At 47.9% G+C, this 27934-nt stretch overlaps 1 protein-coding gene across 6 annotated transcripts in view; it reads right to left on the reverse strand.

The window, feature by feature from the left end:
- Positions 1-27934, reverse strand: part of NEDD4 (NEDD4 E3 ubiquitin protein ligase) — a 2630465-nt gene that overhangs the window by 104586 nt on the left and 2497945 nt on the right. For all 6 annotated transcript variants that reach the window (XM_069624887.1, XM_069624886.1, XM_069624885.1 and 3 more), the window contains one exon: positions 10693-10789. In XM_069624887.1, coding sequence (XP_069480988.1) covers positions 10693-10789 — 97 coding nt within the window. The remainder of the gene's footprint in view (positions 1-10692; positions 10790-27934) is intronic.

Here is a 27934-nt window from a genome sequence, read left to right on the forward strand (position 1 = left end):
CAACAGATTTTTACAAAAAGGTAGAATTCGCATAAAGCTGGTGCTGTCGCTAAAATGTTGCTTAAAATGTTGCTTGAAATGTTGCTTAAAAAGTGCCGCCCTCGCGGACTATGCCCGTGGCAGGTTTAGTGATTCTAGAATTTTGTACGTGGCTATCTGCCATTTTGTCTTGTCTCCTCCCATTAAGCGAGCCCAACAAGTGTCTTCGTCAGCTATAGTAAAGTCCGAAAAGATATGTCTCAGGTAACGGCTTCTTACTTGTTGGTTAGCAGCACATTTTAGCAGTAGATGGCGTATTGACTCTATTTCTTGTATGTTGCAAAAACGACAGAAGTTGGATTCAGTTTTGCCTCTTATCGCCAAGATCTCGTTTGTTGGCAATAGATTGAGGCGAGCACGTAGTAACATGTCTCTCCCCTTCCTACAAGGGAATTTTTTAATGAATTCTTGTAGTTCATTCAGTCTTTTTACGTTTGGTGGCAGATGTGCAGTTAACTTGTTTTTTTCTGCAGTTTCCAGAGTTCGTATCCAATCGTATTCTCTTAGTTTTTTGAGGACAAGTTTCGGGTTAGTGGTTAATGTTTCTTCGTTCTCCTGAATTTGTTCCAACACTTGGATGTTATCGTTTTTCCATTTCGTTAGACTTCCAGTCGTGGTTCGTTCAAGTTCCTGGTTTATTAAATTGTAAATTGATGGAGGCTCCGCCATCCGGCATTTCCTATAGAGCATCAATTTTGCCTGTTCAACAGAGCTTTTGAGGGACGGCAAGCTGAGCTCTTTACGAATCGAGGCACCTGATGTTGAGTTGGGCAGCATGAGGACTTTTCTCCAAAACTTTGACTCCATTTTTGTCCAGATGTCTAAAGGCAGGTTTATCATGGCATCGCCTCCATATGATAGAGTTGGCATAACTTTTTTCTTATAGAATTCTCGCACTGGTATCAGCGAGTATCTGCCAAACTTTCTATCTATTGCCCTGGCTTGGGCTGCCATTAGGTTTACTTTCGTTGTTAGTGCTGCTTGCATGGCTTTGTCTTGTTTTGTACTGTCTAATATGACTCCTAGGTATTTAAAGACCAAGACAGTTTCAATCGGTTCGCCCTCCAGATTTAAGCTCGGTCCTTTGCTTTTTCTAGTCGCCTTCCCGAATCTCAGCAATTTGGTTTTTTTGATGTTGATTTCTAGCCGGTTTTCTTGCATATACTTCTGGAGACTTGTCATTTGTCGCTGTAGTCCCACAGGAGTGTAGTCCAAAAGTACTAGGTCGTCCGCGTACAAGAGCCTCGTTATTGGTGTTTTGCAAATTTTCGGTGGGAAAGATCGTATAGTTGTGTCCGAGCTATTTATGTCGCCAATAAATGCTAAGAATAAGGCCGGGGCCAATGGGCACCCCTGTTTCACACCTCTAGCTGTTGGTATCTGGTTTGATAGTAAGCCGTTTTGGTCCAAACGAATCCGCATGTTGGTGTCTGTGTATAGTGCCTTAATTGGGTTCAGCAAGGTTGCAGGACAGTCCCATGCCTCCAATTTAGACCAGAGCCTAGCCCTGTCAATACGATCAAAGGCCTGGGTCAGGTCGATGAATGCCACAAAGATGCTTGGGCCCCCTTCCAGGACTTTATTTTTCAGGACAGAAAGGAGTAGGATATTGGCCGTCGTGCCCATGTTTTTCTTAAATCCCGTTTGAAATGGGTCTTCACAAGGAGCTTTTGCTGCCCATCGCTTGAAGTGGTCTAGTAACATTGCTCCAAACACTTTCCCTATGACATCGAGAAGCGCAATTGGTCTATAGTTTGTTGGATTTTTTTTGTCACCTTTTTTGAAAATAGGTACCACTATTGCTGATTTCCAGGACGACGGTATAGTTCTCAAATCCGCACATTTTCTGAAGATTTTGCTCAGAAGACTTGCCCACTCTTCGGGGTTTGTTTTTAAATCCACGTTTGTGACCCCGTCGGGCCCCGGGGCTCTTGAGTTCTTTAGACTTGATATCTTTAGACGGATCTCCTCGGAGTCGTCTACTTTTAGCCATGGGCCTTGCTTATATCCAGCAGGTTCACTAGAGGGTTTCGTTGGAGCCAAGTACATTGTTTCAAAGTGTTTTAACCATGTTGTTTCACCCACCTCACTTATTAATGATTTTTCTTGTACGTCCGTCGTGGCTCTCAAGGTGCTCCAAAATTCTCTTGTGTTTCTCCCACTAATCATTTTCAAGATATTTTCCGAATCTTGTTGGTAGAGTTTTGACTTGTGTTCTCTGACCCAGGCTTTGTAGTGCTTTGCTGCCGCCGCTGCTTCTTCGTATGCTGCCGGTGTGTCTTTAATTTTTGCTCTTCGTTGGATTTTGCGAAGGATGCGGCGTTTCTCAACCAAAGGTTTATCGAATACATGTTTTGGTGGGTTTCCACCAAACTTTTTTACAAATGTAGTTTTTTTGTACTTTGTTAGAAGTGGGATGTAGTTGGTTTTGTTCTCCTCCACTATTTCCGTCATGGAATTAAATCGATTTTCTAATTCCACAATGTGTTCCTTTGATAGTTTTAATCGGTTGCCTTGTCCGTTTATTGTGATGTCGGCTTTCATGTAGTCATTCGGGGGGCTTGATGCCTCCCAGGAAGTTGAGAGCAAATTGTGATCACTGGCCCTTGTTCTGATTATTCCAAAATCTTTTGTTATAGCCAAGATCGGTTCTGTGACGAACATGTAATCTATTGTTGCCTTTGAATTATTTCTTTCCCATGTTGGCAGATGCTTTGGATCTGGGAAGGCTTCATGCAAATTATGCAGATTTCTTGATTTCATCAGACAAGTCCATAGTGTTCCGCGCTGTTCTCCCCGCTGTTTGTTTACTTGACTGGTTCCTTTCTCTGGATCTGTATTGCATGTTGCGTTTAGATCTCCGCAGATCATGAAGTGGTTTACTAAGTGTTCCGCCATGGCGATATCCAGTGCTTCTTCAACTTTCTCTAGGAAGGTAGTTGTTTCTGTAGATGCTGGATTCCAGTAGACATTTGCTATTATTAATGGTGTTTTTCCATAGCCCTCTTTGTTGTTTGTCTTGCGGGTCCATGAGGCTTTCACCATCAGTATTTCCAGATTACTGATCAATGTCTTATCTAGTGTGATCCCACTTCCGTTTTTGCAGGCGATCAAGAGCCCTGAAGATGGTCTTCCCAAACGGCCCTTGTTTGCGGGTGCCAAGATTAAATCAAATCCTCGCATAGAGGGTGGTTCACACAGCCAGGTTTCTTGGAGGCATATTAAATCATATGCTCCTAACGTAATGTCGCTGGCCGATAGGAGGTGAAGATGTCCTCTCGTGTTCCACGAGCACATTTTTATTGACTGCTTCTGTTCTCCTCCCTTGCATTGCCCTTGTTGAATGTGCTCGACTCCGGGAAACTGCTATTTTTGCTTCTTTTCGGTTAGTGCTTTTGGCAGCCAGGACCATATTCCTTTCATAGGGGCACATTTTAGTGAAGGTTCGCTCTCAATTTTATTTTGTTGTAGCTCTTGGTTTTGTTTCCTGCGAGTCGCTGTTTCACTGGCTCTGTGGCTATTTCTTGGATCTTCTTGTTTTCGTTCCTGTTTCCGCGAGGATGTTTCCATGTCACTGTAGCTATGCCTCTTGTCTTCTTTCTGGTTTCTTCCATGCTGGATGTTTTCCTTTAGCTTTAATGATTTTTGACCTTCTCGCTTTTTCGTTGCTTCCATCTTTTCCCTAACTCCAGAACTTGTGTGACTTTTCTTTGTTTGTAAGTTGGAGTTACTGTGTTTTTTTGAGTTTTTATCTGGAGATTCTTTCCTCTTCCTTTCATTGCTGTCGTGTTGTTGCTTTGTCTGCGTCACTTGGTACACCCTTAGGTCGTATCCCATGTTTTCTAGTTCTCTTTTGTTTTCAAGGAGGGTGTTTTTTAACTTCGTTGACGCTATATGCAAGTAAGTTCTGGCCTTGGTGTTTCTATGACTTGGTTCTACCACTAATAAGTCTTCTGATTTGATGTATTTTAGGTTTCGGATGTATTTGAACAACTTTAATACCGAATTTCTATTTAGTGTTACCTTGTCCTCGTTTTCTTCTACTTGCGTTATTTTAATCTGCCATTTCGCTTGGTCCCATTTCCTAGGCTTTGGATTGGGCCATTTGGACCTGTCTCTATGCTGTGGACTCTGTTCTCCGTAGGCACTTGATGAAGTTGTGATGATCTTTTCATTTCTTCCGCGTTTGTCATGTTTATATTTCATGTCCTTGCTCGTTGGCGTGTATCCTCTTAAGTTTTTACTTTTTCTCTCTTGCTCGTCTTGGCGATACTGAAAGTTAACTTGCTGAGTTAGATTTGAGCGTTCTCCCTCGCGGGCCTCTGGTTTTACGCGGGAATGATGGTCTACCTTCTTTAGAGATCTGCCACTCCGTTGATCTGGTGTTCTTGATCTCGCCCTTTCTCTCTCCTTTTTTGTTTCCATCATTTGTTTTATAGTTTTTTGTCTCAACGTTTCAGTGGCCTCAATTTCGTTTTTGTCTCTGCTGCTGGTCTTCACCAATTTTTGTTTTTGGCGTTGTTCGATCCGTTGTAGGTTTACCTCTGCTTTGTTGTCTGCTTTATTGCTTTTACCGGCCGCTTGTGAGTACAGACTTTTGGAGGTTTTCTTTGGGCTTGAGTCTAAGGTAGCGTCTTCTGACACATATTGACTCAGGTTCATTAATTCATCGTTTTCCAGAAAGTCATAAGTTATCTTCGGTGATATTGTTTTATTCGTTTCCGAGTTTACCTGCTTGATCATGGGTTCTATATTTATATCCAGGCTCTCCTCCATGCGTACTTTATCTTTGTGATTTGCTGGCCGCTTAAAGACTTGAAAAATCGCCTCTGCTGATTCTGTGCGTGATTTAGGCTGCTTAGGTAACGATTTTTTTGTTCCCTCTTTTTTTTTTTTGGGCGGTTTCTCCTCCCTGTAGTTGGTCACTAGGTACTTCAATTGTAATTTCTGGTTTGCTTGTGTTTAGTGCACACTCTGGTTGTCCTAGACGGGTATTCATCTCAACTACTTTAGTGACTTTTTCTGTGGATGATGTGCTCTCAGTTAAGTCTATCGTGATAATTGTTTGAGTTTCTATAGTTTTTGTCGTCTTTGCCTGCGCCTCATCTTTCCCGCATATTTGGTTGGGCGTGGCTGATGTATCTTGGTTCGCTTCTTGGTTGTTTTTTTTTCTGGCTTCTAAAGCCATGATATATGCTTCTAGAAAGATGACTTTGCTGTACATCATTGCTTGGATACTGGTGTGATCCTTCAATGAGTCAGCGATGGTTTCGTAGAGCTTCATGAATGGGGCAAGTGCTATATTTACAGATGACATGATGGAGAGTAGGTCAGTCTTTTTGTTTGAGTGTTCCGCTGAGCTCGAAGGGTATTGCTGCGTTGGAGTTCTCCCTAGTGGGGCGTCAATTATATTTGTTGTCTTGTTTCCCCCCTGATTTTGTGATGGAGCAACAGTGTCAAGTAAACGACTTTGATGTTGGGTCGTATCTGTTCGAGGACTAAATGGTTCATGGCCCCACTGATTTTGATGGTGGTTCTGTCCATGTTTTTTCATTGGGGCCTGAACTGGAGTTGACACCTTGGACGGGGTTGGTTGATCAACTGAGTGTGTGTTTTCCTCCATTTTGCTCAGATGTCGTTCCCGTATGGTCTCGTCATTTACTATCGGGTCGGACTCCAGGAGTGGATTTGTGGATGTTATGTTGTCTGATTCAGACGTATCTCCTTTGTCCAAATTTGAATCTAGTGCAGTATCTATTTCCCGCAGTGTTTTGTTTGTCTTATCCAGCCCTGTTTGTATACCGCCCGAGGATTCTTCTTTCTCCCCGGTATCTGGTTTTTCAAATAGACTTTCCATTTCCTGTTGGTGTTTTGGTTTCTCCTGCTCCCTGGCCCTTAAGTTGTCTCGGTTCTCCCCTTCTTCTGTTGTTTTTGTGTCGATTTGCAAGTGCAAATCGCCATTGAGTGTCTCTATTTCTTGCGAGGCCGTTGGGGAGAGAAGTGTCTTAAGTGCCGCTGGGTCTTCACTTTCTCTTTCGTTTAACTGATTCAATGATCCCTCTTTCTCCTCTGTTGTTAAGACGTTCTTCGTTCCTGGTTTTCCACTCTTTTTACAGTCTAACCTTCGTAGTTTGAAAGGGGGTAAGCATTCGTTTATGGCCTCGAGTATCTCCATGTCTGATAGCTCCATATGATGTCTGCTTATCCCTTTTGTGTTAGATCGAGACGTGAAGTAATTTGTCACTGGATTTTTTTCATTTATTGTTGTCCTATTTTTATTGAGGTGTTTACCACCCTTATTTCTTTTTGTGGTGATTTTGACCATTTGCCTTTGTCTTTTTTTGTTGTTAGTAGTTTTACTGCCTTCGCTGGCCGTGGGAGCTTCTTCCATGTCTGTTTGATTGTTCTTATCGTCTATGCTGTCTTCTGCCTCTGCGTGGATTGTCGCCTCCACTTGGATTTGGCCCAACGTCACCTCCCCCTGATGGGCCGTGCTGAGAGGTGCTCGGCTAAACTCGCCGGATGGTGCGTGTTTTGTTGTCTCTGCGGCATCTACTCCTCCCCCGTCTTCCTGGCCGTTCTCCACCCCACTCGTAGCTATGGAGCCAACTCTAAGAGCCCCCGGTGTCCCCGTCGCGGAGTCCTCGCACTGGTCAACCAGGTCCATCGAGGGCGGCTCTACAGCGGGGTCCGGGTCGGGCTCGGGTAGTAGTTGCGGTGGTGGCGATAGCTGCAGTTGTGGTTTTTTCGTTGCATTTTGCATAATCACCCCTATTGTAGTCAGTAATGAGTTTGAGGGGTCTGTTTGTTGTATTTCTACGTTTTGTTCTAAATGCAGATCCGAAATCTGATGTGAAGTCTGTTGGCCACCCTTATCTAGCAGACCCCAATCACTAGTTCTGTCATTTTCGTTTCTCTTGGGACTATGTGTAGGTGTTCTCTCATGACCCCTTGAGGTGCTTCCCTGTAGTTTTTGGGTCAATTTCATGCTTCTCAGGCACCTGCCTTCTTCTTCTTCTGGGAGGGCAACGCTGGTCTCCGTTTTTCTATTTGGTCTTACTGCCCTAGCTGACATGTCTTTGTCAGGGATCACGGACTTCCTGGCTTAGTCGTGCGCCACCAGCGCCTAACAGCCGCACAACAGCCGACGCCCTCTACTCCTATCGGGCTCAACGCCGCGAGGGTGCGCTGTCTCTGCTTTTGTGGCAGAGGATGTCACGTGAGCGGTCACGTGAGTCAAAAAGCTCCGCCTCCTCCAGGAAGCTAAGTGGTTGCCTGCAACTGCCTGCGGGTGTTCGCGCGAGTAAAGGAAACTCCCAGCGCTTACTTCAGGCACAGGCACAGGTACAGAGGCTTCCAGGACTCGGGAGCTTCACAGTGTTCCGTTGATTCTCTCGTGTGAGAAGTTGACATATCTCATCCTCAAGAGCCACGCTTGTAGGTTGAGGGATTCCGGTTTCGGGTGAAGCACCCAACCTCCCAACTGCAGCAGAAGATCCGGACGCTGAGGCAAAAAAAGAGGTGAGCAGATGGTCAAGTCCAGCAGATCTGAGTGCAAGTTCTCCCTCGGCCCAATCTGGGGCGATCAAGATCAGGGTTTGCTCGGAAAGTCCTGAACCTCCTGAACACCCAAGGAATGATGGGAATCGGAGGGAAGTCATAGTGGAGATGGAAGGTCCAGTCCACCAGAAACGCATGCCTCAGTGCACCTCTCTCCGGAAATTCCCACGAGCAAAATGGTCTGCCCTTCCTGTCGGAATCTGTAGCAATCAGATCCACTGCTCGGGTACCCCACCGAGAGAAGACCTCCTGGTACACTTCCCACTCAAGTGAGACCCTGCTCTGCTTGCTCAGAGCATCTGCCAATCCGTTCTTTGTCCCTGCCACCCCTGAGACCGAGATCTGATTTTCTAAAAGCCAGAACCACAGCAGCATCACCTCTCTGCAAAGAGTAGGGGAGCACACGGCACCTTGCTTGTTCAGGTAGTGCATGATCACCGCATTGGCCGTTTAAACCAAGACGTGCTTCCCTCTTAAAGAGGTGCAAACACTTTCAGGGCCAACCCGACCGCCTGCAGCTCCAACCTGTTTATGTGCCACTGTGCCTCCATCGCTGACCAAAGGCCACTCACCGGCAAGTTCTCGTAGTGAGTACCCTAGCCTTTCAGTAACGTGGCCGTGACCACCCTGGCCTGGGGTGAAGGAGGCCAGAAATGTTCCCCCGCCGTTCACTGCTGGCCCTCCAATAGAGATGGTTGGCCACCGACCCGTACACTTTTAAAACATCTCTGAAAGTGCTGAAATACTGGGACCACTGATCCCGCAAGAACCATTGCAGCAACCAATTCTGCAGTCTGGCCCCTGGCACTAGAAAAATGGCACGAGATCTAAGAGGCAGATGAAGGATACTGCTGGCAAGGTGGTGTGTCTCTGAACAGGTGAACCATCTGTCGGACACTGGCGACTCTCTCCTCAGGGGTTAAGGCCTTCCCCACCAAAGTGTCCTGGACTGCTGCGATGAACTGGAGCCTGTATTGGTGTCATGGGGGACTGCTGCAAGGTCAGGGAGAAGCAAAGCCTATGGAGCAGAGAACAAGTGACCTTGAGATGGGACAAAACCTTCTCTGTTGACTTCCCTCGGATCAGCCAGTCATTCAAGTATGCGACCACATGGATGCCGGATATCCTAAGGTGAGTCACAACTACTGCCCTGAGGTCAACCCAAAAGGAAGTACCTTGAACTGGTAGTGCTTGTCCCCTATGAGGAATCTCAGGAATTTCCTGTGCTTTTGGCGGATCGGCACAACGGCAGTTGGAAATATACATCCTGGAGATCTATCAACACCAGCCAGTCCTAAAATCAGAGCGTGGAGAATTTCTCTCAACATCACCATCTTGAACTTGTCCTTTCTCAGGAACTTGTTCAAGGTCCTGAGGTCCAAGATGGGACAGAGTCATCCCCCTTTCTTGGGTACCAGGAAGTACCAGGAATACAAGCCCGATCCTCTCCGCTCGGGAGGTACCTCTTCCACGGTACCTATCAAAAGAAGGGCTTGCAGTTCTTCCTGGAGCTCCTGTTCTGGTTGTTAAGGAGGAGTGTGTGGTCTGTCCAGCAGCCTTCGTAAGAAAGGCAGACAGTTCCTCCAAATGAACGAGCTGAAGTGCAAAGGCATTGGAAGTAACCTCCTGCCATTGGGCACAGTGCTCGCCTATCCGTCCTCCAACCGGGGAAATGAGGGGGGAGAAATCAAAGCGTCTTCGAGGTCTACTACCTTGCCTACTGTGTCCCGGTATTTGGAATTTGCATGCCCATAAGGATGGGCTTGCTGTACCTCCAAGTCCGGAGATGTGTCCAGGTCACTGGCCTCATGGAGACCCATAGCTAGGACAACTATATCTGCCTGATCAGTAAAGAAATCCCTGCCACCGGCACCAGCATAAGCCGGGCCAAGGCCGTAGACATCTGGTCGTTCATGCCATGAAAAATGGTCGACAGTGTTGAAACCACCACCTGCACTGAGGGACGTATCGGTGCTTGAGGCGCACTGGTTACCAATGGCGCCGAGCCGACCACAATTGGCAAGGAGCCCAAAGGCCTTGGAATCGACGACCTTGTGCTAGGGGTCACCGGGCACCACTGGAGCCACCATAGCCTGCTGCTTCGAGGTATCACCTGCACCAGCTGCTGTTAAACATCTCTAGCATCTGCTACTTAAAAGGCTCCCACTTGGCCCTGAATGTCGGCCCTGCCGACGACTTACCGGCGTTCGTCCGACTAGCCGGATACGTGCTGATGATGCCTTTGCCTTTTCTTTTTGTGGGAGGAAGAGGAATGGCTCCGGGAGTGTGATCGCTTCTTGGTTTTCTTACAATGCCTCTCCTCCTATTCCGGAGTAGGCCCCTTTTTATTGATCTCTGGCGGCCTAGTAGTCGAACGTGCTGGGGATTTCGACAGGGGTCGGCCTCCCGCAAGCTTTGCAACCCTCTCATGCAGCAACTTCTCAATCATCTTTTTACAAGAACCACAGTCCTCGGTGACATGACTCACAACGAGGCACCACAACACAGACCTTGTGTGGATTCGTGATGGACATCTTGAAAGTGCAGTCATTGCAGCGCTTGGACCCCGACACCTTGGGAGTGGACATAATTCAAAACCACGTCAATTGACAATTTTTCAGTTACCAAAAAAGATTCTTGTGAGTGTGTTCCTTGAGCAGCGTGCTGAGCACGAGGGAAAAAGGAACTGAGGTGCAGGGGCATAGTTACGTGCTTATATGTAGGCCGAGTGACGTTATGTCCAGAATCAACATCAGTGGCATCTCCGGAGGATAGCTCAGGGGCAACGTGCTCGCCTTGGAAGCAAGACGACACAGAGCACCACAGGTTCGATCCCCGGGTCCACACTCAGAAACCTCTGGGTATTAAGCGCATATCATATCAATGCAAGACAGATCAAGGGCCGAGTTGAGGTGCACTATGCCCCCGGTTGAAAATGTTTCCGAACAGCTGACGCTGGAATGGATATATATAGGATGATGAATCTACAGCAGAAAGACAATCCATTGAATATAGCTCACATAACTTGCAATCCAAAGCATTAACTTTTAATAGAAATACATGTTGTGGGGGAATAACATGGACAATACTAACCATAAAGCTCAGCAAATCCATTCATTGGCACACGGGATGTGCCAGTTATAAACTGAAGTAATCTTATCCTTTTCTCAGAGTCCATCAACAGAACAGCCTGCAGGGGGAAAATTAACATTGTACTTTTAATATCAACTCAAACTCATTAAGAAGTGAGCTACAACTCGTCATTTGGTAATTCCGTACATAACCAAATTTCTGTTTAGAATAAAAAAAAACACACACGTCCCTCAAGCACTTCTCTTCCACAGACAACTTTACAAAATCTTTAAGATGAACAAATTACGTACCTCTTGGTAATGTTCTTTCTGATGGATGTTCCTCCCACGGATTCCTTATCCATCTTCGAACTCAGCTTAGCTTTGGAAACCTTTGCCGCCGCAAGGGGGCGCAGGGCAGCTCTACGTTGGCTCCGTTCAATGCCTAAACAGCCCCACGCTGCATAGGACGTATGGACCAGTATGTATTTAGGTGCTGCATCATCTAATCTTAGTTCCACCCTTTTCCCCTTACTTTCTGATGCTGAGGGGCTGCAGAAATGAACGTTGTGCTAACTTTCCACCTAGTGGGGCAGGTTGGAAGGGCTATGAAGAATCCAGGGGAGGAACATCCATCAGAAAAAAACATTACAGAGAGGCAAGTAATTTCTTCTTTTAATGGCTACCTTCCCCCCCACAGATGCCTCATCTATGATGAACTCTCATAACAGTATGTAGACCTGGTGAAGGAAGGGGAGCAAAAAGACACACCAAGACCAAACAACACTAGAGTACTAGTCTACTGAAGTCATAACAATGCCCTGAAAGGGAAGCCAACCAGTAATGCTTGGCAAGTCTGTGCAGCAAGGCTCATGTAGCCACTTGAGCAGAGATGGGAGCTAGGCCTCTGGCTGAACGAGCCCTGAGACCCTCAGGTATATCTTTCCCGGCAAGATTATAACATTGCTAAATTCAGGGGAGGATCCACCTTGAAAGCGTCCATTGAATCACAGCGAAGGAGTAGTACATGAGGGCCAGTAAAGGGTTAGGCTGAGAAAAAAACCATGAAGATTAATATTTTGAGAAGGAAATCTGAGACCACCTTTGGGAGGAAGGGCGGTGGGCGGCCTCACTCCCAATGTCACATTCTCCTTGGAAAAAATCAAGTAGGGAGGTTTAACAGATAAGGCCTGGTGATGGTTACCAGGGAAACCCAGTAAGGGTAACCAATCTTAACAGATATGAATTTAAAGGGCTCAAACGTAGAAAACATTAAGAAGGTGAACACTTTATTCAAGTCCCATGCAGGGAACCACAAGTTTGCACAATCCCCCAAAAAATTGCATAACACTAGGGATTGTAAGGATTGCCAAGGCAGCCAAAAACCACTTCAAAGTGCCAATTGGTAGGCCCGCTCTTGGCCAATGAAAGCAGAAATTCTAGAAAAGAGGAGGTACGACTGTTAAAATGGTCCACATCCCTCTCTTGACCACAAGCCAAGAATTTACACACCCTGCAGCATAAATACACTATCTGTGTCTGGTCATTTAGCTGGAAGGAGGACATTCAGGATGTAGGTATAGACCATTTTTAGGGCACCCTTAGCCGATGAGGTGTACGAGTGATAGAAAATTACTAGAGGTGGCTGCTGCGCATTGTGGTGTTCAAGAGGAAATGCCTCTTAGGGAAATAGTGTATAGTGTAAGGTTAGTGTGAAGACCAATCACTGCACTGAGCACAATGTTCTTTTTTAGAATGTAATATTCAAGTGTTATTCGTTTTCCAGTGCTCCCAAAAGCCTGGAGTGTCATGACTAAGCCAACATGTGTTTCGATCAGGTCTTTTTTAAGGCTAATTATTATTGTGTTAAAGCGCCAGGTATGTTTGAGCTGTCCTAAATTAGCTCAATTTGGAAGTTAATTGGCGGCCTCATTTGGCGACTGAAGTCTTTCTTCACTGAGAGTCGTTGAACGTGTGTAACGCTCACCTGACTCCCACGGAGGCGCTGGCCTGGTTCGCGCTGCTGTGACCTCTTCTAAGGTGATGCGCAGGGTTCGGAAGACGGACTGGACCGGGCCCCCAAATCTGGCTTGTCTGGCTCGCAGAAGTATCCTGCTGTAGGCAAAAATAGGGGATTAACTGTCTGCAGGGTAATGCAATCAGCCTCCCACTTTCCCCTCTCACCCTCCTCGAAACCCTTCTGTGATTCCTCGTAGCGTCTCACCTTAGGGTCTGGAAGGACGAGCTCTCCATCCTGCTTCTGATGCAGGGGCGTGTTGGTATCCTTTTACTTCACTGGATTTTCGGATTGGTGAGAACCAAACTTGCTTGGCTTCCAGGTAAGTTTTTTGATAAGAGGTTCCCCTTGTGTCCATGCATTAATGTACTAATGCTAGTGCCTTTTTCCCCATAGGAGCCGGGGTACGGAATGCCGGGGAACAGGCACCGACCCGAGATGAGAGGTGAAATCCTTGTAGAAATCAGGTAAGTCTATAATGAGCGTTTTTTGGTAATGTCTTTTCATTCGCACATTAACGCTGATGTCTCTTTTTCCCCTTAGGGGCCGGGGTCCGGAAATGCCAGGATGCGGCGCAGACCCGAAATGAAGAGGGAATGAATCAACAGGTAAGTCTTAACATGGAGATTTAGCTTTCCTTATTCCCTTCTTTCTCTCACCTTTTGTTCTGGTCTTTTTCTCCCTAGGCGCTGGGGCGTGACTGCGAATCCGGATGATCGCTGCTGAACATGGAGGCACCCTGTAAAGGTGAGTGGAATGCGGCGCTGCAGCGATCGACGCGATGAGCTTTTAAATAAAAGTCTTCCTTTTCAGGATTGTCGGCGAGATGTCTCCGGGATGCGGATTTAGCAGGTAAGGACTTTTCCTTCTTCTGTTCTCTTCTTCTCTTCCTTTGCAGGTGATCCAGGATGCTGGCAGGCGTGGCAGAAGTCAGGATGCAGGAGCAGACACGGTGAGCGTCCAGCTGCTAGATGCAGAACAATGCGAAGCACGTGTGGCTGTTCGGGTGGGGTTTAAATAGCCTTGGAAGAAGTTCCAGGTATGTATCCTTCCTCCAATCAGGTATGTATCCTTCCCCGACCACGCCCAGATGGTAAATTAGTCCCACAGGTAAAGTAGTTCCTTTCAGGCCTCAAGGAGGCCGGGATCCTGCAGCATGGTCTGCATCAGGTAAGTGCACCCAAGCACTTCCATAATGAGCCTGGCGCCATAGGCGCCAGGACACTGTCCAAAGGGCCCCTATATGGGGTTGCTGGGTCCTTCCTTGGGGACTGGATGTCCGCTTTCGGGGACGCAGGGCTTGAACCGGCTCCCCGGGAGCGGGCATCATGACAACGTGGCCGGATGCAGCACACAGGGCACTCTGATTCTTCAATTAAAAGATACTAAAAACATGACACAATCATTGGAAAACTAATGCATCCTGAATACTACTTTAAATTTTAATCTGCAAAACGCTTGCTTAGCACTACACACATTGTGCCGCCACCTGAGCTAGGCAGCTCAAACATACCTGATACTTTAACAAGATACCAGTTATCCCTGAAAAATACCTTTTGGTCGAAACATGCATTGGCTTAGTCATGACACTCCATTATTTTGGGAGCAATGGAAAACTGTAATGACACGTGAATATTACATCCAGGATGTAGCAACACATTTGTACTAGTAAAATGCGCATAGCAGTAGAGTTTTATTCTGTCTCTTGATTTTCAACAACAATCTGCCTGACATGGCAGTATTTACAGCCTACATTTAAAAACACAGCGTCTTTATCAAGGCTGACAATGAATGCAGCTAGTACCACAAAAAAAAAGCAATGATTTTGATTGAATTGAATAACAAAATGCATAAACAGACATAATGAGGTGAACAATTGAAATAAATAAATGGATGAGCATAACAGATATAGGATGGGTATGCAGGTATGCGTTACAAATGGGACAAAAAAATCAGAAACTAATAGTATATTGGTTGTTTCAATGATTGGATTAAAACTTCAAACAATTATTACGTTTCTAATGATTTAACGATAGTGACTTAACAATGGTGATCACTGGACTAATTGGCAAGTGACATGCTTGTGCATATCAGAAATTAATTGTGATTCTGAAATAAATGTGGGCGTACCTTGAGTACCTTTCTGGTCACATGGTCTGTTAATTAAAGTACATTTAGCTGAGTCAAAAGTTAGTATTCAACTCCTAACCCCGGGCGAGAGATGAAAAACGTAATAGTCGAGCCCTTTACAATACGGTTAGAGCTAATAAAATTGAAGTGAAAGCAGGATTTACCTCCTGCAGTTATTCGGCTGATATCCGGTAGGGAATCATCTGCTGCGGTATCGGCGTTCTTCAGCATGCAGGCGCTATGATGTCACAGTGTTTATACTGTAGGCGAGTGCATGTTAGCGTCTCACGATGGTTATGCTTGCCGTGCTCTGGCAGCTAGACCGCTCGTGCCGCTATGAGCGGAACGCGTCAACATAGAGTGGTATGGTTCGAATGCGTGCAGCATGTTAGAAGGAAGCTAGGAACCCGTTGTATTCTGTCAGATGAATTATTAATGTATTGCGTGGACCACTGGTGTTATACCAGCATGATTTACCCTGCATTTGGGGTGCTGCAACTGTGTAATTCGGATGTAGTCTGAAAAATCGCACTACTCTCACTTCAGCTTTTCAGCAGCTAAGCAGGAAGGTTTAAGGCTACTAAGGTTCTGGTGGAGAACCTGTGCCTCTGACTGGAGGAGCAGGTCCACTTTCAATGTGAGGCACCAGGAAGGGCAGATGGACATGCCTATAACTTCTGGGTACCACATCCTCTACAACCAGTATGAAGCGATCAAAATCAACATGGACCCAAGCAAGCAAGGCATACTGAAACTAGCAGTAGGATAGGGACTGCATAAAGGAGGTCCCACTAGACCATCAATGAGCCCGCCCCAAAGCTTCAGCCAAATAAACTGCACTTCCTGTTGACACTGGAAGCGAAGAGGTTCACTAGAGGAGTTGCCCCAAAAGGAGAACTCCTCCAGAACTTCCTGACAACCGCTCCACCTTGTAGGAGGCAGAAGACTTCTGCCATGTTGTTCTCGGACGCTGGTAAGAGTACCAATACCTACTGTCCAACAGAAATGTTTCTAACGGATACCTTCTCATCATAGGTGTTTTTCTGTTGGGGTTGGGCCTTCTCCATATTAGTCTTTACCAGGCTTTTGACAGTTGCCATATGTTGTCTTATCTTGTGGGAAGTTTGTGAGAGTGGTATTGGGGCCTCCTCTCTCTCCTCAAAGGTCTCCCTGAGCATGTCCATGGGGTCTAGACCCCATGGACACTGAGGCTGCCCAGAGTGCCCCCCAGCCTTTGGGCGAGGAATCCGTCTTAATCGTTACCCACGAAGCAGGCTGCCGGAAGGGCTTGCCTGTCCGTAGGTTGCCGTCTCTGGACCACCATGTGAGGACCGAGTTGAGAGAAGGAGGAACACTGACCAGCTCCGTTTGGGAGCACCGCTCCTGATTCCAAGATGCTGTAATTTCCTCATCCCGAGTCTTGTGTGGGGTACGGCCAGTAGGACTGCTGCCATGAGACCTAACAGGTGCTGGTACCACCAGGCCGAAGTCACTTGTCGGGTGAGGAAGTGAGTAGTTGCCCTCTTGATGGCCGTGATCTTGCCCTCTGAGGAGAAAACTCACTCGGAGCTTGTGTCCCATATGAGGCCCAGAAAAGGCAATCTCTGCGTAGGATGCAGCTGAGACTTCCTAAGGTTGAGTGAAAATCCCAGGTCGTGGAGCATGCTCATAAGGGCGGAGGAAGTGTGGTGCACCGCCTCCGGAGATTGGGCCTTGACGAGCCAATCGTCTAGTTACGGGTTGTTAGGCAGAATCCTGTGCAGTGCAGTTAGGGACCACTACACACAATTAAGACTACAGGTGGCAATACAAGTTTTACCTTTGGTACAAGCTTGTACTACTATGTCAGAGTGGTAGCAGTGGCGGAGCAGCCAGGCTTATCTCAAGAGTATATGAGCATTAGCAGAGATTACACAAAGGGACCACAATTACTGTGACTCAAGCAAACACTGACTCAAGGTTTCAGGTAGAAAAATATAAGTACATTTATTTTTAAACCATTTGTTATAAACACAACACTTCTATTAAACTCAAACACAAACCACACGTAAAATATACTACAACTAACCAATTCACTTTGTACAGTAAATCTCAAGGTAAGTACCCTGTGTTTGAATGGACCGGTGTTACGAACAAAACATGTTACCGTGAATACGATTGCGATCACTTTTTGACAGTTCGGTCTACTAAATAAACGCGTATCTGTGACATGAGATGCTACCGGGGTAAAAACACACTTAGCACCTGAGATACCCAGAGGGAGTTGGAGGCAAAAATCTCAGGACTGCAGCAGGGCTTCACCGGGACGGGGTAGATGCAGCAGTCGTCGTTCTCTCCGCTTCTTTTCAGTTCCTTATAGTTCCAGTCGCGACTCTGACTTCTAGCCCAAGAGACCTGCCTTTTATGCGCAAAACCCCCATTCACACAGCCTGGCTGTCAATCACCCAGCAGGGGGGTTTGTCCAGCCTGTACAACCACCACAGCCAATCATGGCAAAGAGCGACTTGGGTTTCCAAGGATACCCTGTGCAGGGGGTGACTAAACCCCTCCCTCACATTCAGCCCACCTAGACACCCAGACGCCCGGTGGAGGGCTTCTGTGCAGAAGCCCGTCAAAAGACGGTGAACAAAGAAGGCGAACCTAGTTTGCCACGCAAAGTAAAACACAAGAAGGCCTTTAACAAAAAGAAATGGCGAATAAACCCAACCGGAGCCAAGAGAAAGACAATTTGGTCAAGCGGGTTTATGTTCGAGGCTAATATAATAGCCAAGAACAATACCACGTTTATTTAATATAATCGCGGTAGAAAGGTTAGGGTAGATACCACTGCCACCAGCCAAGTCTAAATGTTAAAAGAGCGAAACAATGCTCTAGGAGGTACAGATAAAAAGGGATACAAATTAACCCTTTCCAGTACTCCATGGAAGATGGGGGGGTACTGGATCTGTGGTAGATTGACTAGGTAAAGTTAATGGTAACTTTACCCTTTTCTGGGGACTGTAGTCAGCCTCAGAAATAGAGTCAGGGGGAAGTCTCAAAGACAACCCTGTGTCACTGCACTGAAGGTGCTGTGTGACACACAAAAGGGGGCTACTGACGTGGTGTACTCTAGAGTCCACAATCTCAAAAACAGAAAAATATACTTGCCAAAACACAGGTAAGAGTGGGGGAAAAGCTCACACTCTTACCAAGTGGAAAAAAATAAACTCCAGAAGTCCAGCAAAACTGCTGGGGGACTCACTAGGTGAGGGAAATTAGCCATTAATGAGAATTCTCCCTAACACGGGTAGAGATGGTGGCCCTGGGCCCTGAGGAGGGCTGCCACTGCATTCATGAATGGTAAACACCCTGGGAGCTGAGTTGGGGCCGAAGGGTAGCACCTTGTATTGGAAATGGCAGCCCATGATCCTGAACCGCAGGAAGGAACGATGCGGCTGCCAAAGAGGGACGTGTAGATATAGTCCTTCAGATCCAGGGAGCACATCCAGTCTCCCTTGCACAATGTCTCTACAATGTGTGCTGGCGTAACCATCTTGAATTTCTGAAGAGGGAGGTAGAGGTTGAGGATGGAAAGGCCCAACACAACTCTCAGGCCAGCCTTTTTCTTCTTCTGTATGGCGAAAATCCTGGAATAGAAACCCAATCCTCGCTGGGAGGCTGGGACTTCTTCCACTACCTGGCTCTCGACAAGCTACTGAATATCTGCCAACAGAGCTGCTGTCCCAATCTGTGGGAGGGGAGGAGGAAGGGATTGGTAGGCGGTACCCCATTATGCTACATAGAGGATCCAGGGGTCCACCAAATACTGATGCCAGAACAGTGCGTGAAGGGGAAGCCTGCCCCCCACCGGAGACAAGTGCACCCGAAGGGACGCGTCATGCCTCCTTTCCCTCTGAGGCTGCTGCGGAGGAGGGGGACTGGAAAAAGCCCTTAACCCCCTCCCCTTTGCTGTTTGCACCAGTGTTTACTTGCGAACGGTCAGGCTGCCTGGACCTCTGCTTTTGGAACCCACGGAACCCTCCAAACGTCCACCCCTTGTTTTAGCATTGATGTGATTGGGTGTACTGTACGCCTTGGGCATGGCCTTTGTAAGGATAAAGACTTTGCAGTTTGCAAACTGTTTTTCTTTTTATCTAGCTCCTCATCGGTGGTGGAGTGAAAGAGGTCACCACCCTTGAACGGAAGGTCCAATATGCGTTCCTGGACGCCCAGATTGAATTTTGTAGCCCGGAGCCAGGACGTCCTTCTCAAGTACGTGGAAATCCATATGGACCAGCCAGAGGTGTCGATGTGGGCCACGGTGGACTCCATGATGTCTCGTGCCACCATTTTAGCCACTGCTAGTCCTGCCTTGAAACAAGACTGGCTCTGCACCGGAAGTTCTGGAAGGAAGTCGGCTATTTCCCGCCAAAGCCTATGGTTTACGGCTGCCAGCATGGCATCCGCGTTGGCCTGACGAAGATGCAGCGAAGCGTTGGAATAAAGCTTCTTCCCGTATGCCTCTAAGATCTTCTCCTCCTTGCCTAGCAGCGCCGAGGACGAGGTGGCCGAGGACGACTGAGGCTTTGAGTAGAGTGACGCTGCAGTAATCACCGAACAGCGTGGTTGAGGGTGGACCGACTGCAAGAGTGTGTCCCCCTCCATATGCCTGTACTTGGAGTCCAGGCATTGATTGACCAGCTGGACCGAGTGGGGGTTGAACCACCCCTTTTTAGCCAAGGAGATAACATCCTTTTGCATCGAAATCTCTGTCCTAGCCGAGGGGCGTAGATTGAGGACCTCAGCGAGCACCCGTGCCTCTGGTTGCTCGACTTTGGGCCGAGGAAGGCCCAGGTATTCAGCCAGTCCTGCAAGTCGTTTGTGGAAGCCCTTGGCCGATGATGGTGTGTCGGGTCTTCTTCCTCGTCTGTGTCCACCTGGGTGTCCGGCTGATCCGGTGCGGGGTGAGGGTTGCTGGGCGCCGTGGGCTGGGGTGTAGGGACCGGAGCCGGAGGCTGGTACGGAACTGCCTGACCTGTGGGAGGAAGGGGAGCCGGAATTGAAGGAGCCGGCGCAGGCAGCGGTGGATGCCCAGGGGCCTGCGGAGCTGGAGCCATAGGAGGAAAGACTATGGGCGTGGGTGGCGGGGCCGGAGGGAGCATGTCCCTGATAGCATCACTGAGGATGGCCCCCATCTGAGGGGATCTCATGTGGGTGAGGCACTTTTCAAAGAACCTGTCCGCACCGGCCAGTGTGGTGGCAGGTGATTTTTACGGGATCGCAGAAGGCTGCTGGGGCCGGTGTGTATTCTGTCTAGATGGTTGCAGAGGGAACCTGCCCTGCACTGCAGATGGATAAACTGTAGGCCACGTACCTGGTTGACCCCAGTCCCACCTTCTAACTCGTTCATCCACCTGCATCGTTGCTCTGGGAGGTATCGGAAGAGCAGCCATCTTGTTTGGCACGTCGGCTATCTTGTCGAGCTGCATGCCACGTGCCGAAGTCGTGGTGCTTGGCTTACTCGGCCCGGCCTCCTCCAGGACTCTTGACGGTGGAACATGAGACCTGCCCTGCACCTCAGGCCGAGGCCTGGTAGGCGTGTCGTCCTCGGCAAAGTCACTGGTAGTGCTTCGTGTAGGCTTCCCCTCGGCCATGATGCAGGTACAAGGGCGTAGCCCCTTGGGTGTACACCCGGTAAAAGAACCTTCGGGTACCTCAGCGCTGTCTTTGGGAGAGTCTACGGACCCCTCGGCCGGTAGCTGAAACAGCCTTGGTACTCGTGCTGGTATGAGAACCTGAGAGGTTCCGCCCACTCGGGCGTTTCCTTGGACAGGGAAAGGAGCGGCCCTACCTTGGGCCTCGATCGATGCTTGATGAAGTCCTTCAGGTCCTCTGGAGGCGACCTCTGGAAGAGATCCCTCCACTTAGCCAGTCTACTCTTCAGGGCACGCAAGGAGAGTGCGTCACACGCGGTACAACCTTCCCATTATTGGCCAGGGCCAAGGCAGCGGAGGCAAATAGCGTGGGGATCTGATGTAGGGAAGAGCCCCTCACAGGCTGGACACCTGCTGAAGCCCGCTGAGGTCGACATGTGTCGGGGAGGAGTGTGGCGCCAGAGGACTGAGTACCTGATTGACAAAAGAAAACAAAAAGACAGAAGAAAGTATCCGGGGAAGAGCACATGGTATTACATGGCTGAAGACAAACCCAGGAGCGCTGGTGAAATCAGCCCGTTCCCGTCGATGCGGAAAAGGGGACTGAGGTTTGGCGCTGGTGGGCCGAGTCAGGGTAGCGCATGCTAGCAGCACTCCAAATTTAAAGGGGAATAAGGTTTTTTTCTGGTGAAAAAGGTTTGGTCTCCCATCCCTAGGAAGGGACGCCCATGCAGTATGGAGGAAAGTGGATGACACCTAAGAGTAAGGGGGGTACCATATCTCGTCTTTGGGCAATCCCTCCACAATCCCAAAGCACCCTACACCCAGATGATCCCCCCCTGCCCACTCGCTCATCCACCCCTAGTGTGGGGATACAGTAGCAATGGCCCTCCCCAGGCCACCTGTGTAGAAGATCCCCCGGGATTAGGGGGAAAGACCCTCAGGTTTTCCACACTGTTCAGAGCATCCGCCAATCCGTTCTCCGTCTCAGTCAGAGTCTCTAAAAGCCAGAACCACAGCTGCATCGCCTCTCTCTGCAAAGGGAAGGGGAGCGCACGCTACCTTGCTTGTTCAGTTAGTGCATGCCCACCATATTGTCTGTCATAATCAGGACGTGTTTCCCTTTCAGAGAGGGGCGAATGATTTCAGGTCTAACGTGATCGCTCACAGTTCCAGCCTGTTGATGTGCAACTGAGCTTCCATCGCGTACCAAAGACCGCTCACTTGCCAATCCTCGCAGTGAACGCTCCAACCCTTCAGTGGCACATCTGTGACCACCCTGGCCTGGGGCCACACTGGCCAGAAGGGCTCTCCAGCCAACATGTTCTTGCAGTTGGCCCATCAAGAGAGACTTCACACGACTGGGGAAGGCGAGTTCCATCAACGGTCTCCACACAAGGCAACGACAGGTGTCCTGTCGCGGTTGAAGAAGCTTCTCTAGGACAGGGAAGGCAACTTATACCACAAACTGGCGACCACCAAAGTTACGGGTGCAAACGCAGAACAGTGATATATGCCGAGGTATCCCACAAGAGCTGGTCAGTCCACTGGCACTGGGTGTTCAGGGACACTTCCGAAGGCTCAGGATGGTTCAGGATGGCTGGATCCTTGACAATGCATCGAGACTAGTTGGTCCCACTAGTCCAAGGGCTGAAGTACCACTCAGGGTCTTCAGTGATCAAGTAGTACAACAGGGCTTTACCAGGACAGAAGCAGGAATGCATGCCAGGCCTTTTAGGAGTCTTTTCCAGATGTTCGTCTATGAGGGATTCTTGGCTCCAACGTTGATCTGAAAAAAGGGTGCAGGAGTCCTCGTCTTATCCAAAATCCAGCCTGGAACAGGTCCAAGCCCACCATGAGTAAGGATCTGCATCATTCAAACAGCCAGCAGTTGTCCACACACACACACCAGATTGCCCAGGCAATGCTTGACCTTATAATAATAATAATAATAATATAGTAGTTATATAGTGCTACGAACTCTCAGGAATCTTAGCGCTGCTTATTATTACCCACGGTGTGTGGTAATTATATGGGATTTTCTGACCTGGCCAGACAGGAAGAAGGCCAAACTACAATATGGACAAAACAATTGGAAATCTTGTGGCACGGCCATTTTAGGGCACTAGCCACGTTTAGCAGCCATAAGCAGTAAACGCTAATGTGCACAATAGCAATAACGTTGGAATTGTATAAATATATCCCCTGTCACCAGCTTGTCTTTAGGCACATATAAAAGTGACCAAAAGTCCCAAGTTTAAAAAGCTAGAATGATACAAAAGTATCCCCGTTGCACTGCACTTTAAGATGCTGTGTGCAAGGTTAAACATAAAATAAAATGTAAACAGGAAAAAAGGAAACAGTCTCCCAGTACTGATAGTCTGAAGAACTGATCAGTTTCCCTATAACAAATGAGCAAAGGGGAGGTGATGCTGAAGGCTTTACTCACCTTCAAAAAGTCACAACAGGTTCAAAAACAAAGCAAAAAGATTGGGGGTCCATAGAAACTATGGAGAAAAATGACTGAGTCAGTAATGGGCTTTCTATGGATTCTTCTCCCACAGATTTCTCATCTTGATAGATATTCATCCAGCGCCAGCTGCCTGGCGATTATTTCAACAAGGGGCGTAGTGCCACTCGACCTAGTCCTCAATGACTAACTTGTATTCAGCCGCACCACTTCGCGACAAAGGACTTTAGGTTGATTGATGTATTAAAGGAGTGCAATACACCTCTTTACCTCAGTTCCCCACCTTCCTCCCAGCTGTCGGGCTCAGGTAAGAAGGCGCAGGCTCATTACAGTAAGAAGGGCAATCAAAACCAATCACAAATAGCAAACAACTTGCTGTTTGCTTGCTTTTTTTTTTTCTTAAACACAAAACCAGCAGAAGGAATAAGTGACTTACCTGTAACTCTTGTTCTCCAGCATGGATCTTGCAGTAAAAGTCCTCTAAAAAATTAAAGCAGTTTAGCTTAAAGCAAAAACTACTAGTCGCTTCTATAGCCTATCAGTGTCACTTAGGGTCATACGGCCCCAGCCAATGACACTCCTAAACTCCCCACCTGGTGGCCATCTTCAGATTTGGCCACGCACGTAAAGTGGCAGTATGAACCAAGACAAGCAAGCGAGGTGAAGGAGGGAGGGTTGGCATGAGAATCCATGCAAGACCCATTCTGAAGAACAAGAGTTACAATAAAGTACCTTTTTCCTTCTCCAGCATGAGGTCTTGCACGGATTCACATGCTCATAAATGCGATTACACAGCAGCACATACACACAACCACGGGAGGTGGCAAGGCTTACAGAAGCAATATACTTATCCCTGGAACAGACTCAGCTCAAGCAATTAGTTTGCACAGCCCTGCTTGGCCAACCCGGGACTCTTATCTGGAATCCCTGTGGACACAGTAGAATCTTGTGAAGGTGTGGGTAGTCCTCCACGTAGCAGACCTGCAGATATCCAGCAGGGGAACACAAGAGAAAAATGCTGTAGTTGCTGCCTTGGCTCTGGTGTAACAAGTTCTTGGCCAGCCTGGAAGTGGTCTGTTGGCCAGACGATGGCAATGCATGATAGAGCCAGAAAATCACCTGCAGATGGAAGCCTTAGAAAATGGACGAAAAGTTGAGAAGTCTTTTGAAAGTCCTTTGTGTGTGTAACACAGAACTTCAGGGCACGGCCAACATCCAGCGAATGAAATAACCTTTCAGCAGGCACAGTAGGATTTGCTAAAAAAATTGGCAAAACCAAAGGCTTGTTTAAATGAAAGTCTGACGGTACATTTGGCATAAAGGAAGGATGGGTTTTCAGAACCACCTTAGCTGAATGGAACAACAAATATGGAGGTTTACAGGAGACAGCCTACAGTTCCCTGACCCAACTGGCCTAGGTGATCACCACCAGGAAGGCAGTCTTCCATGACAGAAACTTCAAAGAGGATCGATGCATAGGTTCAAACAGAGACCCCATCCATTTAGACCGTACCACGTTTCGCTACCAAGCCAGGGCAGGAGCCTTTACCGGAGGGAATGTTCTGAAGAGGCCTTGAGGAACTCCTTAACAAGCCTGTGCGACCACAGGGAGAGCTTGCTCGGAGCCCGGGTTTACCGGGATATTGCGGCCAGATGGACCATGATAGATGCATGGGCATGGCCAGCAAGAGCAGGTGCAGAAGCAGCTGCAGAGCTGTTACACACAGCAGAGAAATCTTCTGTGGCCGGGCAACACATCGTAAAGTGCGTCCACTTGTATCTGGAGCAAGCAAGCATAGAGGGGGCCCTTGTTAGGGAGAATTCTCATCTATGATTAATTTCCCTCACCTACTGAGTCCCCCAGCAGCTTTGCTGGACTTCTGGAGTTTATTTTTTTCCACTAGGTAAGAGTGAGAGCTTTTTCCCCACTCTTACCTGTGTTTTGCTATGTGTTTCTACCTGTTTTTGTGATTGGGGACTCTGAAGTACACCACTTCAGTAGCCCCCTTCTTTTTGTGTGTCACACAGCACCGTCAGTGCCGTAGCACAGGGTTGTCTTTGAGACTTCCCTCGACTCCATTTCTGAGGTGACTACTGTCTCCCAGAAAAGGGTAAAGTTACCATTAACTTTGCTTAGTCAATCTACCACAGATCCAGTACACCCCATCTTCCATGGAGTACTGGAAAGGGTTAATTCGTATCCCTTTTTATCTGTACCTCCTAGCATTGTTTCGCTCTTTTAACATTTAGACTTGGCTGGTGGCAGTGGTATCTACCCTAACTTTTCTACCACAATTATATTAGTTAAACGATTTACTGTTCTTGGCTATTATATTAGCCTCGAACATAAACCCGCTCGACCAAATCGTCTTTCTTTTGGCTCCGGTTGGGTTTATTCGCCATTTCTTTTTGTTAAAGCCCTTCTTGTGTCTTACTTTGCGTGGCAAACTAAGTTCGCCTTCTTTGTTCACTGTCTTTTGGCGTGCTTCTGCTCAGAAGCCCTCCTCAAGGCGCCTGGGTGTCTAGGTGGACTGAATGTGAGGGAGGGGTGTAGTCACCCCCTGCACAGGGTATCCTAGGAAACCCAAGTCGCACTTTGTCATGATTGGCCAGGGTAGTTATCTGGGCTGGACAACCCCCCCTGCCGGGGTGTGAAGGGGGGTTTTTCGCATTAAAAGGCAGGTCTCTTGGGCTAGAAGTCAGAGTCGCCACTGGAACTACAAGGAACCGAAGAGAAGCGGAGAGAACGACGGATGCTGCAACTACCCCGTCCCGGTGAAGCCCTACTGCAGTCCTGAGCTATCTTCCCCTCAACGACTCAGAGAAGATCCAGTCCAGAGTCTTCTTCCCTTGAGCTTGGTGGGGATAACGAGCTCATCTTCCACAGCCAGAGGATCCTCTTCCTTGGTCGAAATCGCTGCACGCTGCTGTAGTGGTCCGGAAAGCCACCTGAAGAGCCTCTCCTGTTTTTAAGGAGCACACCTTTTATTCCTTGTTGCTGTTGCCGGCTTCATCCCTGTGTGGGGCAGACCCCCTTCAGACGTCCTCCTTCACAACGAAGCTCCAGGAATCATGGGTCTGCGGGAAACCAACAGGAACAACTGCCAGGGCACCAGCTGCACCATTGGAACAAGGTACTATGTTCTACTTGAGGAAACTGGGTGAATCCCTTTTGTTCATTTCCAAGACTTGCCCTTGTCTTCCCTCCTTCTTATAACTTTTGCTTCCGAACATTGACAATATCGAAGCGCTTTTGGCTACGTTGAATAGTGAACTGTCTGACTGTGTGATCTTCGGCAACAGGCCCCGGTGTCTTTCGACCCTGGCTCCGACGCTTTGACTTTTGAACTCCTGTCTGAGTGTTTCTTGATTCTGCCTGCCTAACCAAAATAGTGCCTGTGATTTTTGCCTCCAGCTCCCTCTGGGTATCTCAGATGCTAAGTGTGTTTTTGCCCCGGTAGCATTTCATGTCACGGATACGCATTTATTTAGTAGACCGAACTGTCAAAAAGTGATTGCGATCAAATTCGCGGTAACGTGTTTTGTTCGTACCACTGGTTCATTCAAACACAGGGTACTTACCTTGAGACTTACTGTTCAAAGTGAATTAGTCAGTTGTTGTATATTTAACGTGTGGTTTTTATTTGAGTTTAATAGAAGTATTGTGTTTATAACGAATGGTTTAAAAAATAAATGTACTTATATTTTTTACCTGAAACCTTGAGTCAGTGTTTGCTTGAGTCACAGTAACTGTGGTCCCCTTTGTGTAATCTCTGCTACTGCTCATATACTCTTGAGATAAGCCTGGCTGCTCCGCCACTGCTACCACTCTGACATAGTAGTACAGGCTTGTACCAAAGGTAAAACTTGTATTGCCACCTGTAGTCTTAATTGTGCGTAGTGGTCCCTAAGTTCACTGCACAGGATTCTGCCTAGCAGCCCTGGCTGTGGCTAGAATTTTCTTGAATTCTAAAGGCAACGAGTAGTGTCTGAATTCTAAGGCTGCAGGAGCCACGCCATGAGGCTCAGAGATGCTGGGTAGTGATGTAGGATCGACCCTCCTTCACTGGAGAGGAGTTATGGAAGTGTAGGCAGTTTGATGGCTGGAACTACTGACAGATGGAGAATGTCTGAGTACCAGATCTGCCTAGGCCACGCCGGTGCAATGAGGATCATCTTGCAGTGGAAACGTCGGAGTGTGTTTGGCATTGGTAGCTGTTGCAAAGAGGTCGATTTGAGGGAGACCCCACTCGTTGAAGAGACGAGACACTTGTCCTTGCTGGAGCTCCCATTTGTGGCAGGACCACAACCCCCTGCTGAGAGAGTCTGTGATGGTGTTCTGGACGCCTGCCAGGCGAAATGGGACAAGAAACAAGTGTTAATCAATGACCCAGCGCCACAGAATCTGTGCCTCCAGGGAGAGAGCAGGGGAGCGTGTCCGCCCGGTTTCTTGATGTAAAACATGGTGGTGGTGTTGTCCGTAAAGACTCGCACCACCTTCCCCTGGAGATGAGGCTGAAAAGACTTCAGGGCCCAGAAGAATGCCTGCAGTTCCAAGACATTGATATGCAACTTTTCTTCTGGGAGCCAGAGTCCTCTGGCGTGAGAATGTCTGGCGAGGGACCCCCCCCCCAACACTAGAGGGAGGCGTCGGTCATGACTGTTGCCTGATACGCAGTGATCTGAGATGCAGGCAAACTGACCACTATTAAAGGGCCTGATGGAATGCCTGTTTGAGGGTATCAGGTAATATTATCCCCATATATATGGTCGCCGTACATAAAATCGCCGGGAAAAGGTTGTGGCGATATTATATGGGTGACCATATATATGGGGATTGGGGCAGCCCAAATAAATAAATAAAGAAAAAAGAAAAAAAAGGGTTTGGGGATTGCGGGGGTGTCACCCGCATGTTCCATGCAATAATGTCCCCACAAAAAACAGCAATTTTTCGGCGATATTTTTACATGGCAATATTTTTGTGGGGACATTATTACATGGAACCTGTTTGAGG

Source organism: Ambystoma mexicanum, chromosome 11, assembly GCF_040938575.1.
Source record: "Ambystoma mexicanum isolate Mex_15411 chromosome 11, UKY_AmexF1_1, whole genome shotgun sequence".
NCBI classification, from domain to species: Eukaryota; Metazoa; Chordata; class Amphibia; order Caudata; family Ambystomatidae; genus Ambystoma; species Ambystoma mexicanum.